Genomic DNA, 15,845 nt, shown 5'->3' on the forward strand with positions numbered 1-15,845 from the left:
TTCAATTCATCCGCTGCATGAGAGGAACTGAGGAGGGAGGCAAAGAACTGAGATAGCAGAGAGCGGTGCAGGATGCATAAAAGTGTTTTTGTGTGTGAAGGGGGTTTGTTTCTCTCTCACTCTCTATGCAAGTGTGTGTGTGTGTGTACATGACAAAGTGTATCATTAACTGTCAGCAACAACCCCCCAGCCAAATACCACTAATGCACCCATCCATACACACACACCACCACCACCCCCAAATGGGAGCGTACTCAGCACGTAAGTGCTTATACAATATGCAGATTTGCATGTGTCTGTGTGCGAGTCTCTTTTGCACTCTTTATCAGCCTCTAGAGAAGTGTATCACACATGGTGACACCACTCCACCTTACACTGAGAGCCTGTAGTATTCAGAGAGCCGGCCACTCTTTAGCGCTCTTCAGGATGCCAAACAGCTCAGAAATTGAGTCGATAGAACTAACCTTATTTAATGGCAAGACATCCAAGCAATTTCCCCAAAGAGAATGCCATTTCTGAATGTCATGACCTTTTCTAAATGCGTTTAAAAACCTCCAAGGTCTTCAAGGTGTGGTTTGTCAATAAAAAGATTTGGAAGACTCGCAGTAAACAGAGAGAAAGGCGGTGCATATGCTCAGCTACCAGAGGGGGGTTTATTGCAGATACTCTCGTCTGTTTTTGGGCGGATTGTGAGTGTTTTCCTGAGGCTTGTGACAGTGATTGAATTTGTGTGTGTCTGAGTGTGTGTGTGCACAGCTTTAGTAGTATGCATACGAGAGAAATTAAAAGAGAGGAATGCTTAAAGGGTGCCTACATATCAGTGTGTGTTTGTGTATAGACAAGAGTGTGCGCCATTTAGTGGGCGGGGGGCAGCACTGACTGACCTATGGTAGGGTGGGGGTTGTTTTGAACAGCAGCTCCCTCTGTCCATGCCTCTCTGAGATAATTGTCTGCCAGAGTAAAACAACACTGTGCTGCAGCACTGCCCCAACAAGCAGAGTTCACCCTGAGAGGGCGAAGGGGCGACACCGAAGACATCAAACTTGACAAAGGAAGCAAAGATGGAATTAAAGAAAAAGATGAGGGGAAGGAGTCTGGGGTGTGATTTGAGGTGATGGCGGACCAAACTCTTTGCTGTGAAATAAGGACAACACACAAGGATTCACATGATCGATAACACAATGTTTTTGAAGGTGAAACAAGTGGAGGAAGTCAACAGGATTTGTTTAGAAATCTCTCTCTGTGGACGATTGGAAGATTGGAAAACCCTGAATAGCAGTAGTGAGCCCTCCCTACTGCATTTCCTCCAGTATGATCTTGCATACAAAGTGGAGATCAAATGCAGTCAGACTGGTGTTGTTCCTCTCTAGGCTGCTGTGATTAGGAGGTGGAAATCTGTTTCAGCCGAAGCAAAGGGTGAAATGCAAATCAGCGGGTGATACACACATCTTTGATGACTGACAGTTATTTTTAAAGCAGGTAGTGCATGTAGGAGTTAAAGTTTAATTGACGTAGCAAAGAACAGAGCAACTGAAGTCAGGTGAGCCTCAAACAAACCTGTGACACCCACAAGCATTGGTAATGTAAAGTGAACTCTGCTCCAATACATGTGAATAGATCGTCAAGCTGACTCAACTCTTTAAGATACAATCCATTATTAAATGTATGCATATGTATCGCTCTCTATAAAGATAATAAATAATCCCAACTGCATTTGGTTTTATGATTACGATGATTGTTATGATTATGATTTTATAGGTCCCTGTTTTTTATTCATAAGAAGTATACGACACTACTTCTAAAGCAGTTAAACGACATGTGTTTATTAATATACAGTGTTTGACAACAATTACAGCATAGTCCATAATAACATTTTATATGTTATTACAAGTGGTTAACTATAATGTGATCCATCATAGGTTTATACAGCATTGAGTATGTGTTTGCTCCGAGCACAAACAACCTAAATACATTAATAAACCCTGACATCTTCTACAGCTACATTATAGTGAGCAGTACACTATTTATTAGATATCTATGCACTGCTTTTCAATGCTAAACAGAGGGCATTAATTTAGAGTTGGTGCTGTATGGTTTAACGGTGAAATCTAATCTAATATTAAGACCAGATGGCCAGTATGGGTACGGTAATCTATCAATGTATCTTAAAATTAATTTCTAAAGGGTAAAAAAATGTATAAATAGCGGTGTCTGGCTAAAAATCCAGATATCAAATAATGTCAAATGTTTAAATAAAACATTTTCAATTCCAGACATATCATAAGGAACGTGATCACAGTTTAAACAGTAGAACAAAATGTCTATCCTATCCATTCAAATGTTCTCTCATCTAAATGTCCTGTTACCCACATTTCATTTATAGCCCAAAAAAAGTATCATTTTTAAAGATATTATTAATTTACTGTATATGTGAATACTATGGATCTTCACTGTACAACCGGAAAATAGCTCAAACTAATTTCTGAAGTGTAACTAATGTGGTTGCAAAGTTAAGAAAGGAAGAAAATGAGTCAGCAACAGACTAAGACAATAAAACAGCAGCTTGAATGAATCTCCATATCATTACGTCTGCAGGTTTGATTTATACAAGGGAAACCGATCCTAGAATAGATCCTGGAACGTGATGCACATTTGGGAGGGAAGGGTTTAGATGCTTTTGGGGCCAGTGGGAACAGTATCTTTACTCCTCAGGCGTCTTCCACTGCCAGTGTCAGTCAGGGTTTGTTGAGAATGGGCAAACTAATTACTGTGTAATTCCCAACACTTATCATGGAGGGACATATAGGCACCCCTTCCCTCTGAGATTCAAATTCATGGGGAGAAGACATGCCATGGGTGGGTAGAATTCCTGAGGTTTACGCATTATCAGTACAGTTGGCAACATTGACTCAATCCCCACTGGCACTATCACATGAAAGACCAGTAATCTGCTGGCAGCCAGCCGTCATATATGAATTTATATGAAACCTCACAACAAACTTCCCGCTATGAAACTCAAGTGACGAGTGCGGGATTGAGTTGAAAATGTGAGTTTGCCTGAAATAGCATGAAATAAATGCTGTGTGTCAAAGTATAATAATGTGGTGTAAATTTCATTGGTGAAAACCATGATGAAAAAATTTCAATGAAAAACTTAAAACAAGACAAATGAAATGAAAAGCAACAAACCTTTTAACTAACAAATAAATCTTCAAGATTAATTTGAACTAACTGCTGTTCTCATTCAAAATCTTGTTCAATGACCTCAGTCCATCTGCAGAATACCACACTGGACTTGCTGATTGGTCAAACAATACAGGGATTTGCACAATGACATGAAGAAACCAGCCAGCGAGGAAAATGTAGCCAGCTCGGAGGGTCCAGGGACGTTATCCGAGAGAAAAAGGTTGGCCGATGAAAGCCTAAATTTGGCACCTCTGGCACAATCTAATGCCACAGTTCCATAATATATACTGATCTTAATTATTGTGTTTTACAATGAGTCTGCCTACCTGATTGTGAAACAGCCTAGTTAAATTTTATAAAGGAGCATCTTGCTCATCACAATTTAGCCCACAAAGTTTGTAAATAGCTATTAATATTTAAAACCTGTTCCTGACTTATCGGAGCTTTTGTAATTAAGAACCATTAGACCTTATTAATTATGTTTCTTTATCTAACTATTGACACCTTCGCGGTAACAAGACATAATATATTGTTTTAACAGCCTGACATTTTTCATCTTTAAGAAACCTGTCAGAGTCTGTTGATTTCCACTACACAGGAGCCATCTTTCCTCTCACTTTTCATCTGAAGCAATATTCTCAACAACTATTGACCATAGGCAACTATGACTACACTTACTTTGGTCACACATAGAAGGAAAATGTAAACCATGGTTAAAATGTATGTTATGAAAACATAAACGTTAATGCAGTGAAGTTACATTACATCCTATTTTAGATACTGTCAATTGAATGTGAGGCTGAGGTGTATCCTAATTTTCAAAATAAGACAGAGGCCTGATGACTTCTAGTGGTTTAGTGTGTTTGCAATGTGTATTGGGAGGAAGCCCTGCTGTTAAAAGCACATGTCTATAAAGTTAATTTGATTCATTCATTAAGCTCATTAATGTTTGTGTGGTGTATAAAGAATGCAGCACAGTCACTGGACGTTTTGATCATTACTGTGTTGTCAAGTTGCTGCCACCAGTGTTTTCTGAAGGAGCCTTACTAATGAGAAAGTCTACTGTAAGTGCAACCAATGGAATAATGTGTTTTGTCACCACTTTTTTTTTTTTTTGCAAAGATTTGTAAACACTGTAGGTGAGGGGGCGTGGCCATCAGCTCTTCAACACTAGGAGCTGCTGCAGTGGATAAGGAGCAGTTCTTCCACCAAGACCCTGTTGGATCATAGTTCACCTCGAGCTTCAACATCTCTGTGTTGTTTGAAGATTCCCTATCTCGTCTGTACACCTGAATATTAAACTGTTATTTCCTCCCTCTTTATCAGCACCTTCCCCGAAACCGAATCTGGTGACTCTGACAACTTGACTGATTTGAAACACTCACCTATTGAACTCTGAGATAATTTACCCTGCGGATTCCTTCAGTGTCACAACCCTCTCTGCCTGCTTTGCCTACACTCCTGTGTTCTGCCATTAGAGCCGAATACTCACAGACTCTGTGCCCTCTATGCTCACACCTTTATTCTTATAGACCGTGAGTAGACAGAATTGATCCTGACAGAGTGGCACATTGCACGTCGTCATGCTCGCACCGTTCTGAAGCAGAGGCATAACTATTCTATTCAAATCCTAAATGTATAAAATCAAGTACCTGGCTGGACTTAACTGAGTAGTCAGCTCTTTGGCCGGCAGCTTGCACTTATTGAAAACTCTGCAGTAAAGCTTTCAAGGACTAAATTAATCTTAAGCAGTTTGGACAAACTACAAAAACATGCAGACCAGCATTCTGAGTATGAATCATTAGTCTGTCATTTATTTCTGTTATGCTTCTACGTTTTGAGGCGGGTAGGATTGTTGAGTTGCAGCCAATGTTCTTTGCTATCACAAAGCAGAGAACTGAAATATATCTTTGAGCTAAGCTCGGGCCAACTTGTGAACAGCTCCGGTAGAGGATCAACTATAAGAAAAAAATATCAACTGTATTTACTAAGGAGAGAAAATATGTATGTCAACCATCTCAGCCTGGTTTAAACAAGTAATCAACACCTATGCTGCAAAATGAGCAGAACACATAGCCATGACAACTGCACACATTAAATATCACAATAGCTGTAACTGAACTAAAACAGCTTTAGTTATTTTTTTATAAAACAACAATAAGCCAACAATAAATTAATGACAGCCACGTTTTGGTAAAAGAAACTCAAACTGTTATGCTGCTAATTTGGATACAGCAGGACTACGCATCTTGAGTCTGCAGCTGTGTGGATATGCAGAGTCCATCTGATGTCTCAATTTAAGCTCAGCTCCTTGTCAGTCATGAGCTGCATACAAAAGCTGAGTGCGATGCCAAGCAGAGGTTACTTGCATCTGAGCGAGGCCCAAAGAGGACACTCGCTGTATTTCCAAGGGCAATGGTCGGTCCAAAGCCCTCCCTCCATTACTACTACTAAGTGTTCTCTCTTTTACCTCAAAATTACACCCATTTAACTCTGCTGAGGAGTGCTCTCACCAGAGATGAGAGAGAGAGAGAGGGAGGACCTAAAGCACTGAACAGTGTGAACTCACTGCAATCTACAAATTGGCCAAAAAGCCATCTTTTCTGATTTACCGCGGCCTCTACTGTAAGTGTGTGGCTAACTTCAATCATCCTCCTTAATGCACTAACCATTAGAGTCTGTCCTGAAAGAAAATATACCCTGGTGTCTCAATTATAGACCAAGACTGAATCTCTACAGCAGCCTTTCCTGGCCATAAAAGGAAATGACTATCCATTTTCTGCTCCAGCTCTCACACAGCAGCAGCACCGCGCTGTCTGCTGTTGGGACCACCAAAACTCATCTTTCCAACCGAATTGTCTTATTAATCAACCTGACTGCTGTGGCAAGAGCGGCCAATTAAAGTTGGGATAAGATTTGAATTGACAAAAAAAAACATTTTCCCTATCCCTTTAACAAAGACTTCCCTTTCTCGGTTCTTTCTTCTAATTTGCAGAACTTCTGATTCAAGCATAAGGGAGCAGGTTTTGAAAAACAGTTGTAAGTACAACATCAAAAACGGGGAAGGATGTCGGAGACCTGAAGGATCTACAATACATAATGTGCTTTGATCGTCTTGGTGCAGCGGCAGATGTGTGAGATTTGGTGATCTGCAAACTCTGAATATTTGGGCCTGAGAAAAAAGGCGGAAGTGACAGCGACAGGGATAAAAGCGCTGCCTGCAACAAAAGCAAAAATAAGAGGTGTGAATAAACACAAAAAAGAAAGAAGATTCTTTGCCACAATTTTAAGAACTGAGAAAGCTTTGAGAGGTCTCAGTTTTAATACCCACTGCCAATATTATCCTCCCAAATACCGAGAAACATCCATGAAAGAGGAAAAGAGAAAAAAAGTCGGTGAAGAGACTTTCTTGTTCTTCTGAGGGCAGTTATTACGGTTTTGTGGCGCATTGCTGTGTTTCTTCTGTGCGCGCGTGGGACTGACAGCACGGCCAGGTTTGAATTTAATGGCTCGCGCACCTGAGGCGGTGCGAACAGAGCGAGAGATAATCAGAGGTAGAGAGGAGAACGGTGCATGTGGGAACGAGGGAGGCAGAGACAGAGAGACTCGGTTAGAGAGATGTGGAGTCAGGAGAATAATCTGCTGATAGGTGGAAGGGGACATTTATATCAAAGACTGACAAACAGGTGAAAGGCAGCCCCGAAAATGAGGAGAAAAAATGTGAAGGCCCATGGAATATGGACAATAATCTGTTTATGTAGCTGAGTTTGGAGGGAGGAGAGGTGAGAAGCCCTTATTGAAAGTTCAAAATGTCTGAGAACATGAGAGGCAGACACTAGAGAAATGTCAGGATATATTGAATTACTGCTGTACAACCCCAAGTGCATGATTCTAATGTAAATATGACATGACGTTTTTTAATAATCCGCACACACCTTAAAATCTTTGATTCCTGCAATTTCTTCATGGTTCCTCTTTAGTTAATTTGGTTTAATGAGTAAGTCCATTTGTGCCTTTGTTTACCCCTAGTGATCAGTTTGGGTACTGCACTAAACACAGAGCTAAAACAGGAAGTCAGCTGGTTAATTGCCAACTATGCTATGTGGAGTAGCACACTCCAGAAGACATCACCTGTAAGTACATCTAATGGTTTATAGTGGAGTCTTCATTATTTATTATTCTAATAGTAATCTGTTACCGTGGCTTTATTATTGTGACTAGGTCGTACAGATCTTTCTACAGAGATAATAGAAAAACATGGAGCTTGGGTTAGCACTGCCGTGACTCCAGTGTCTCCCTGAGTGGGAATAGATGCAGGATGACTGTACATTGTGCATACCAAGATCAGGATTTTAGTGGATATGTTCTCAAGTATGTTTGACGTTAAGCCACTACAACTCTTAGTCAAGGTTAGGTAAAGATGGTAACCAGAAATACAAAGGAAAATAGTAATTGCTGGTCTCTGCATGAATTCTGATCTCCAGCATCCTATACAAATTTACCAACCTGACCTCCACATCCGTGCAATCTGCTTAGCAACATACAGGGCACACAATTTCCTGCACTAGCACTGAACATTGCCATTAGCTGTAAAGTGGGAGGTATAAATTCCACCATCTTGTTATTCGTTTGCAGCAACATCTGCACAATCAATATTTCTGTGTTTTCCTTTGCTTCTAAGAAGCTTTTTTTTTCTTTCTAAACAAAGAACACGTAAGTGTTTCATTATTAATTAAGCAAGCAAATAAGGGAAAAAAAGAGACATTACTTTGAGTCACTTTGAGAGCACTCTTCCCAGCACAATAAAACACAAAATCAAATTCATTGTAGGTAACTCCCGCATTTAACTAATCAGTATTAGCGCTCAAAATGTGTTTTAGGGCACTGTAATAAAACCCCCGGCAGACAGAGCACAAGAGAACCAAACACGTAATGACTAATATGACACAAACAACTGCGTACCAATCAGCCAAATAGCAAAAATAACACTTCCCTTGATTAATACTCATTAAAAGGAATTGCAGAGAGAAAAAACAGAAGATGGGACAGTAATCACATTGCATGCTTTTATAATATCAAAGTAATGGCTTTCATTTCCTGAAAATATATGCAGTTACGCTATAGTAATGAAAATGTTGTTAGAAGGCGTGGAATCTGTTGATCAATTAAATGAACTGTGGAAACACTGGCACACTTGGATATTTCAGACGATCGTGCCGTAATGCTCAAGAGCCTAATAAAATGAGAAAATTAGAGGCCCTACTGAATGCTGAATATAATGTGCATTGTATAATGTGGGCATTCATAAATGAAGCCACTTGAGGCTTTTGTTCTTCGTTTTACATTTTCAAGATATATGTTCATGTTTTAAATATATATAAATATAACAGTCATCAAGGGAGGGAACGCATGTTTGATTTCCTAAACACCATTTATGTGTCTTTAAACCTGTTTACTGTAAAAAATTTTCACAGGGGAAGCTCACAGGCCCCAAGTTCCACAAAACCGTCTATTTATGTTGTCCAGGGATCTAGGGGTCAAGTAAGATAGATGACAGGCCATCTGCTTATCAGGACCTTGCAGAGATGATTGGGTGAGTTAACACTCAGTAAAAATGAAGGTCAGCATATCACCTCAAAACAAGCCTTATGGGACGGGAGCGGCGGTGAGGGTGCAAAAGGGGTTCACGCAGCTCTTGATCTTGCCACCGGATAACTGATAAGGCTGGTGGGAAGTGCACTGCCAAAAAGGATTATCTGTGGGTAGCTCAGTGTGTCTGACACCAAGCGTGGTGGGTGAAAGAAAGGCAGGGCTGTTTACTGTAGAGGCTCCTCGAGCACTTTAACACCCTAGTTTCAACGAGACCAGTCCTCGAGGACTTACAGCACAAGACAACGCAGACAAGAACCAAACGCAAGAGAATCAGCGGGAGGAAGGTATTCCAACCTACTGAATTTTTCATAAGTGCAGTGTATTTATACTGCCATTACCTGTGGGTGACTCACAAACTGTATTCAGTAGTTAGACTGGTGGCGATATAGTAATTGCCACCTGATGCAGTTGAGCTTCAGCACTTCTGTCTCTTGGCTACAGAGGTGTAGAAGAACAGTGTTTGTAAGCACTGTTAACTCTTGGTATTTTTTAACTGTGGTTTGGTGAACACAACTTCTCACAGTTTTTATACAAACCTTTTTACATCAGACCTACTGCAAAAAACACACACAGCTTTTTGGTATGTTTTCAGTTCATTGCAGGTGCAGGAACTGGTTGATTTTTAGGATCTTGAGCTTTGCAGGGGAAGAGAGATGTCAAAGTTTGCGCTCTGTGTGAACTTAGAGCCAGGGGGTGGAAATATCTCCTTTTAAAATCTGGTACCTGGCCTTGACACGTCTTTGTCAGATTTTCTTGTCTGCTAAGATACAATGTCTGAAAAGACAACAGATCGTCTGTGAACGACAAGAACTACAGATACATTTTTCTCAAATCAGTGATGTGTGGACTGATTGACGGAGATCAGGGGGATTGATTGTGTCAGCGGTTAAACAAAGGACAGGCAGATCTATCCAGCTCATTCAACAACATCAAAATAATCCAATATCTATTTTCAAGTATCAGTGTTCTCCTGTACAATGTAATAAATAATCCTGGAATAAATTAAGGACAGACCGTTGCAGCAATAATGCATCATTGTGTCCTAGAGCAGAGGCTACCCACAATATTCTTGTAGGTCTGTTAATTTAGCATGGCCCAGTATTTAGGTTGTCATTACAATCAGTATCGGCCCATATGGACGCTGGCATATGTTGTTTCAAAAAATGTTGGAAGGACTAAGGCTTATTTATGCTAACTTTACCTATGAAATGAGATATGTCAGTTTCCAACAGTATCACCATTACTTCCATTAGTTGGTATGTATGTTAATTGATACATCAACTGATACATAGACGAGAGCACAGCACAGAGTCGAGAATTCATGACGACAACAAACATGGCTGTGTGGGCATTGAATACACTGGGACACATATTTCGTGCCACATTTCCCTCCACGACCTGAAGTGGTACTGCTCCATTTGGTCTGTTTTGTCCACAGCTGAGAGCTGTGATAAACCATGTACAAATACAGACAAAATGAGCGCAGGGTATGGACAGAGGGCTCCGACTGTTTCCATATATCTAACACTGAGAATTAATGAGCCTTTAGTGCTGCAGGCCCACAAAGCAGGATCACTATCCACTGTTTGTATTTTCTGGACAAAAGTGTCATATCTTCATGCTTAGCTGTACTTTGTTCAACATGTAAAATAATTGTCAGTGAGTTACTGAATATGAGAGGCAGTTTTTCCATTTCGCCAGCTCTGATGTTGTGGCATTCATGTTGAAACACAACTAGAAATAGAGGTTTTTGTTTCATGTGACACCACATTGACAACAGCCCTGCAGACAAAGTAAAGAAGCTGTTTCAAACCATAAATGGTGAATCTCGTGGACATGCTGCCTTCATAACAAGCTACAATCTGATAAATTGAAACTGAGAGGTTATGCCTCATATACAGAGGACTTTTACTCTTTTACTCTTCTTACCCCTATTTACTCCCACTGAGACCCAACATGAGAAAAAAACATGGTAACAAATCCAAAAGATTTTAAACTTTAATGAATTCAGCTAAAATGCATTATGCATAAGGGCTAAAGTTAGAAAATGTAGCAACATTATTTTGAAAAACAGCTGCAGATTTAATCAACAAAGTAACGCCTTACATGGTTTCAAAGCCAGGCTAAATGTGCGTATGAGCCTTTCCCCGTAGTAGTTAGTCTAATATTTATAAAGTGATGGCCAAGAGAGAATATTAATCTAGAACTTAAGAGGAAATTGCCAAGTTGTGTATTTATTGAGAAGATCTTGCACAGTGTAATAACAGCAACATGTGCCTTAGGGTTCAACTGGTCCCAACATCAGATAACAGAATAGAGAATTGAAAGAGGAAAAACATGACCTTACCTTTTTTTAAATCATGTTCCAAAAATGATCCCAATTTAATACTTAATTCGGCCAGCTCTGCTTTGATTAAGGCTTTATATGCTTACTAAAATAATTTGATTAACACTGCTCCATGAGCCTTGGGGAGCTGAGTGGATGACTTTTTAATTCTGGAGGACTTTGAACGAATTCTTAATAAGGTAGATCATCTCTTTGATGTTGTTATCTGGACCTTGAATAAAGAAAGGTATCTGACCTATGCGAATGATTCATAAAATGGTCCTCATTAAGCTGGTGAGACTTTCAATTCTAAACATCTATATAAAATAATGATTTAACTGTTTTGTAGAATGCATACAGAAAATGTGGAGCATTATTCTGGATTAAAAGTTAACAATTCTTAAAGGTCGCCCCTTTGTGAATCCCCTCAATACAGAGCAGGGCTGTGTTTTATGGCCTACTCCACGGTATTAACAAGAAACATAAACCTTCATGGGCTCATTAATCTCTCCTTCCTCTCTCCTACTGGGTCAAGGGGAGGGTCAAGTAAATGCTTCACATGACAAGCCTCCAAGATACATGACAGGTTTAAGAGTAACGTCCTCTGTAATTAGTTCAGATTATAAGATATATCAGTGAAATAAGAATCATACAGTATGAAAAATGAGGGCTAAGCATTGGATTAACAGGGTGAGAGGGAAACAGGATGTGGATCATCTTCACTTAGCTCCACTCAGGCTGTCTGAATTGTGTTTGTTTGGGATTTAACATGGCACATGGGAATCAAACACAGTCACACATTATGTTTAATGCAAGAGATATTCCTTGAACCAGTAGCACTGTATTCTGTGACAATAAATTTGAGTCTGTACAGTGTAAGGAACATTGTTTTTCTGTCAAGTGATTTGCAGAAATAAACAGAAGTGAAAAACGGTGGGAGCATATGCTTATCACAGATCTGCATTTCATCGGGATGACAGGGTGGCACTGAGCCACCTGCTTCAAAGTATTGGAGCAGTGCTTTATGTTTAGGTAAATACATACAAATCCATAAGTCAAACATAAGAAAACAAGCTGAAGAGCTTCACTGTCAATAAAAAGTAGAATTTTACAGTTTTCCACAGAGAAGCTTTCACGTGTGGTTGATCTCAGAGACTCCTACAAACATGAATATTTACTAGGAGTAGATATTATTGATCTACAGGGCGAAATGCAAGTGTCACAATAAAATAGTAATGGAAAAATATAATGAATAAATTAAATCCTACTAACATCATCTTAAAATATTAGCTTTATATTTTTGGAAACATAAATTCAATTTCCTGCTGACTCACAGCAGCTGAGAACATCAATACCACACAACTCTCACAACTGCACTGTTGGTATGGAGCTACAGCCAGAATGAGATTAGCTTAGCTTAGCATGAAGGTTGGAAACAGCAGGCTTAAGCCTGGTATTTACTCATGCATGGAATCACTGCAGAAAAGTCTTAACCTGCGAGCATTGACACTTTTGCACTGTTGACTCCGTGTTGCTCTCTAATTTCATTGCCAATGCCAGTGGGTGGTAGGGTCATGTTGGAGTTGGAACTAATACATGTTGAAAAAGAAGTATCTTTACTCCACTGCAGGAAAGAGTGAGATGAGTACAGCCATTGAACAGAATGAGACCGGAGGAGGATGGGACCACTCAACGTTGTCATGGTCTACGTGTAGTTACACTCTTCAGGAGCAGCTGCACGACAAGCTAAGGCGTGGGGTTCGTACCTATGCTGTGACTAGGCCACACCTTTAGCGTCAATTCAATGCGGCAATATAAATTTGCCTGTAGACTTTGGTCACAGTTGCGTCTTAGAGAGTCAGGCGCAAGCGTTAGCCTGAAGAGCGCTGGCTTGCTCTTTGCTGGGATGAATTGGTGCTGAATGCACTCTCCATCTGCCACAGTTCGTCAAAGGATGAGTGGGAGGGGTTATACAGGACACTGTTCATCATGTCAGCCGCCTCCTCTTTGGTGCTGCCCCCCTCACCCTGGTTGATAAACAGAGTCTTTAGTTCGTGGTAAGTGACCACTTTACAGAAATTACTTACTATAATACATTAGTTCTGCAGAGTACTCAGGATAACTCTTAATTTGTATAGGCTATGAATTCTAAGTTTAGATTTATCTAAAGAGCCTCATTACAATTCAGATGCACAAATCATGTACTGATTATCCAAGAAATCGATACTGTACTGTCTTCACTGTGTGTACAATAAAGCCAGTTGTGGTCTACTTTGACTCGGTTAGGTCCCAAATAGGCTAAGATACTTTCTGTTTAAAAAACATTAAGTATGTTTTATTAAGTATTAATTTAATTGCAATATTGCACTTATCTTATTCAGTTTAATTAACATACACTTTTTGTTTAACTGCTGTTTTCCAGGTGGTTTTTCTTACTGTTGTACCACCTGTCAAGCATCCACTGATCTCATTCTTTCAGGATAATTCCAGAGACCACAAGCTTGCTCAGAATACCAGTCTTGCTGGGCTGTAATTCAGTTGCAAGTTGCAGTTGAAAACAACAGCAGTTGTTGTCTTTGAAATATAAGAGTATAGAAGCTCTGAATAGAAACAATCTAATATCCAACATGCAAGTAGGATCCAATTAACCTGCTCATCAACATCTTGGCCCATCTGACTTTTTATTAGAGTAGTACTGGCACAGCAATTTTAGAAATAAAAGCACAATGACTGATGTTGGTTATTAACTTTGTTTTCTCTCTGTAATTTGATTTCTTTTGTCATTTTCTCTGGATCAATGGACTGAAACATGCACTGCAAGTGCTGTGGGTGAGCAATTTTTCTATTTCAGATCTCTTGAATTGCTTACCTAACAGACTAGAATTTCATTCCTTATTTTGGGAGTTCATCTTCCCGAACTCATTCACTGGGGAAATAAAAGCAGATAATAACCTGTTCAAATTAATTATTAAACTTGATTAAACAATGGTTGGCACAAACAGTCATTTTGCAGGGATCTAAAATAATTCCCTTCGCCAAGCCACTTAGGGGGAGCATCAAAAAATTAACTTCAAATACAACTTGGAACCGAACAAGAACACTGGGTCTGTGAGTTGGTTTATCTACACGATTGAAACCACTGGTGTTCCTTTGGACCATGAAATTGTAATTTGTTCTGCAAGCATTACATCAAATCACAGTTCAGGGCCATGCCAGGACTGTTCATTGCCGCTTAGCTTATTTTAACTTGTTATCTGATAATTATATTTGGCTCAGATAGACAGGTAGAGAATACACATAGAACAACACGTGCTAATCCAGGGCTGTGCCAGGTGGAACCCGATGGCGTCGAGCCACAGATTATGATGAAAAAATCACCCTCAGCAGATCCAACAAGCAATATGAATCCTTACATGTGATTATGATTTGCACTGTTAGTGCAGATGCATTTGAGCATGTTTGAATATTTCATCATGTTTTCATCCCGGTGTCTATTGTGTATGTCTGTGGCAGTGAAAGCTTTTTAATGCCAGTGCTTGTCTGCATGTTTCTGTGCGCATGAACAGTATTAAGCAAAAATAATGTAACCAGCATAATAGATTACATTCTTCGACTTGCATAAAACCATTAGAGAGGAAGAAAAGACGACCAAGCAGAGGGGATTACTCTGGGCTGAAATGTGGAAGCGGCAGAATACAGCGAGGGGGGAAACAAGGGCGACATTGACAGTGTAGCACCGACAACAGCACTAGCGAGAGATCAGGTTAAAGAGTCTGGCAGAGCTCCAACTGATTGTTCTAGGAAGAGGAAAGAACAGAGAGAGAAAGGAGAGAGAGGGATATAGGAAGATTAAGACACTGGAAGAGAAAAAGAGAGGGAGGCAGAAGGGAAATGATAAAACTACAAAGGCAGCAGAGATTCCATCTCACAAACAACAAACCAAGGGCCTTTGCCACCAACAGCTTCCTGCCTTTGATGTATACTGCATTTATCTAGCACTGAGGAGTAGGAAAGTGGTGGTGTTGGTGGTGAGGAAGGCAAGAAGAGAAGAAGAAGAAGAAAAGAAGAAGAAGCCATCAGCATTATGAGAAGCATCAGACCCAGAGGCATACTGTATGGAACAGCCACTTTTGATGACTACTATTCTTTGCTCCACGTGGAGGAGGCGGCGGCAGAAGTGGGGTTTAATGAAGGGGGGGTGGGGGGGGGGCAGGGTGTTGCGATGATACTTGTCTGCAATAACTATGTGTAGCCAGGATATAGAAACCAAAAAGGAAATGCAAATAAAAGAAAAACGGACATACAATGAAGCCCTACGCCCAGAGGTCATTCCAGCCAGCCAATTGAAATAAATCAAGATGGAGGAGGGGACTTCGGCTCAGGTTAGTATGAGGCAGCGGACCTCTTTGCTGATTTGGTGTACAGCATGGTGACATATACTGACCTGGGCTTGAGACAGCACTAGTGGCGGTGGGTTCAATAATTGCTACAGGGAAGGAGAGGAGGGGGAAGAGGGAGGGGGAGGGAAAGAGGACATTCATGTATTATTAACAGAATGGAGACGTAAAAAATAAAAAATAAAAAATGCATGCAAGGACAAAAGGACAGGGAATGGAGGCAAATCCTCTCTATGCATTAAGGGCGGGTGTTTTCTGTGGCAAGATGCGAGCTCTGAATGCTC

The 15,845-nt window shown here is 40.2% G+C and overlaps 1 protein-coding gene across 2 annotated transcripts in view; it reads right to left on the reverse strand.

The window, feature by feature from the left end:
- negr1 (neuronal growth regulator 1) overlaps positions 1-15,845 on the reverse strand; it is a 126,460-nt gene that overhangs the window by 13,719 nt on the left and 96,896 nt on the right. The window contains exon 7 of one of the 2 annotated variants that reach the window (XM_061077893.1): positions 15,609-15,650. The exons of the other annotated variant lie outside the window; for it this stretch is intronic. Coding sequence (XP_060933876.1) covers positions 15,609-15,650 — 42 coding nt within the window. The remainder of the gene's footprint in view (positions 1-15,608; positions 15,651-15,845) is intronic. 2 annotated transcript variants of the gene reach the window in all.

This window comes from Limanda limanda, chromosome 9 (genome assembly GCF_963576545.1).
Source record: "Limanda limanda chromosome 9, fLimLim1.1, whole genome shotgun sequence".
Taxonomy (NCBI): Eukaryota; Metazoa; Chordata; class Actinopteri; order Pleuronectiformes; family Pleuronectidae; genus Limanda; species Limanda limanda.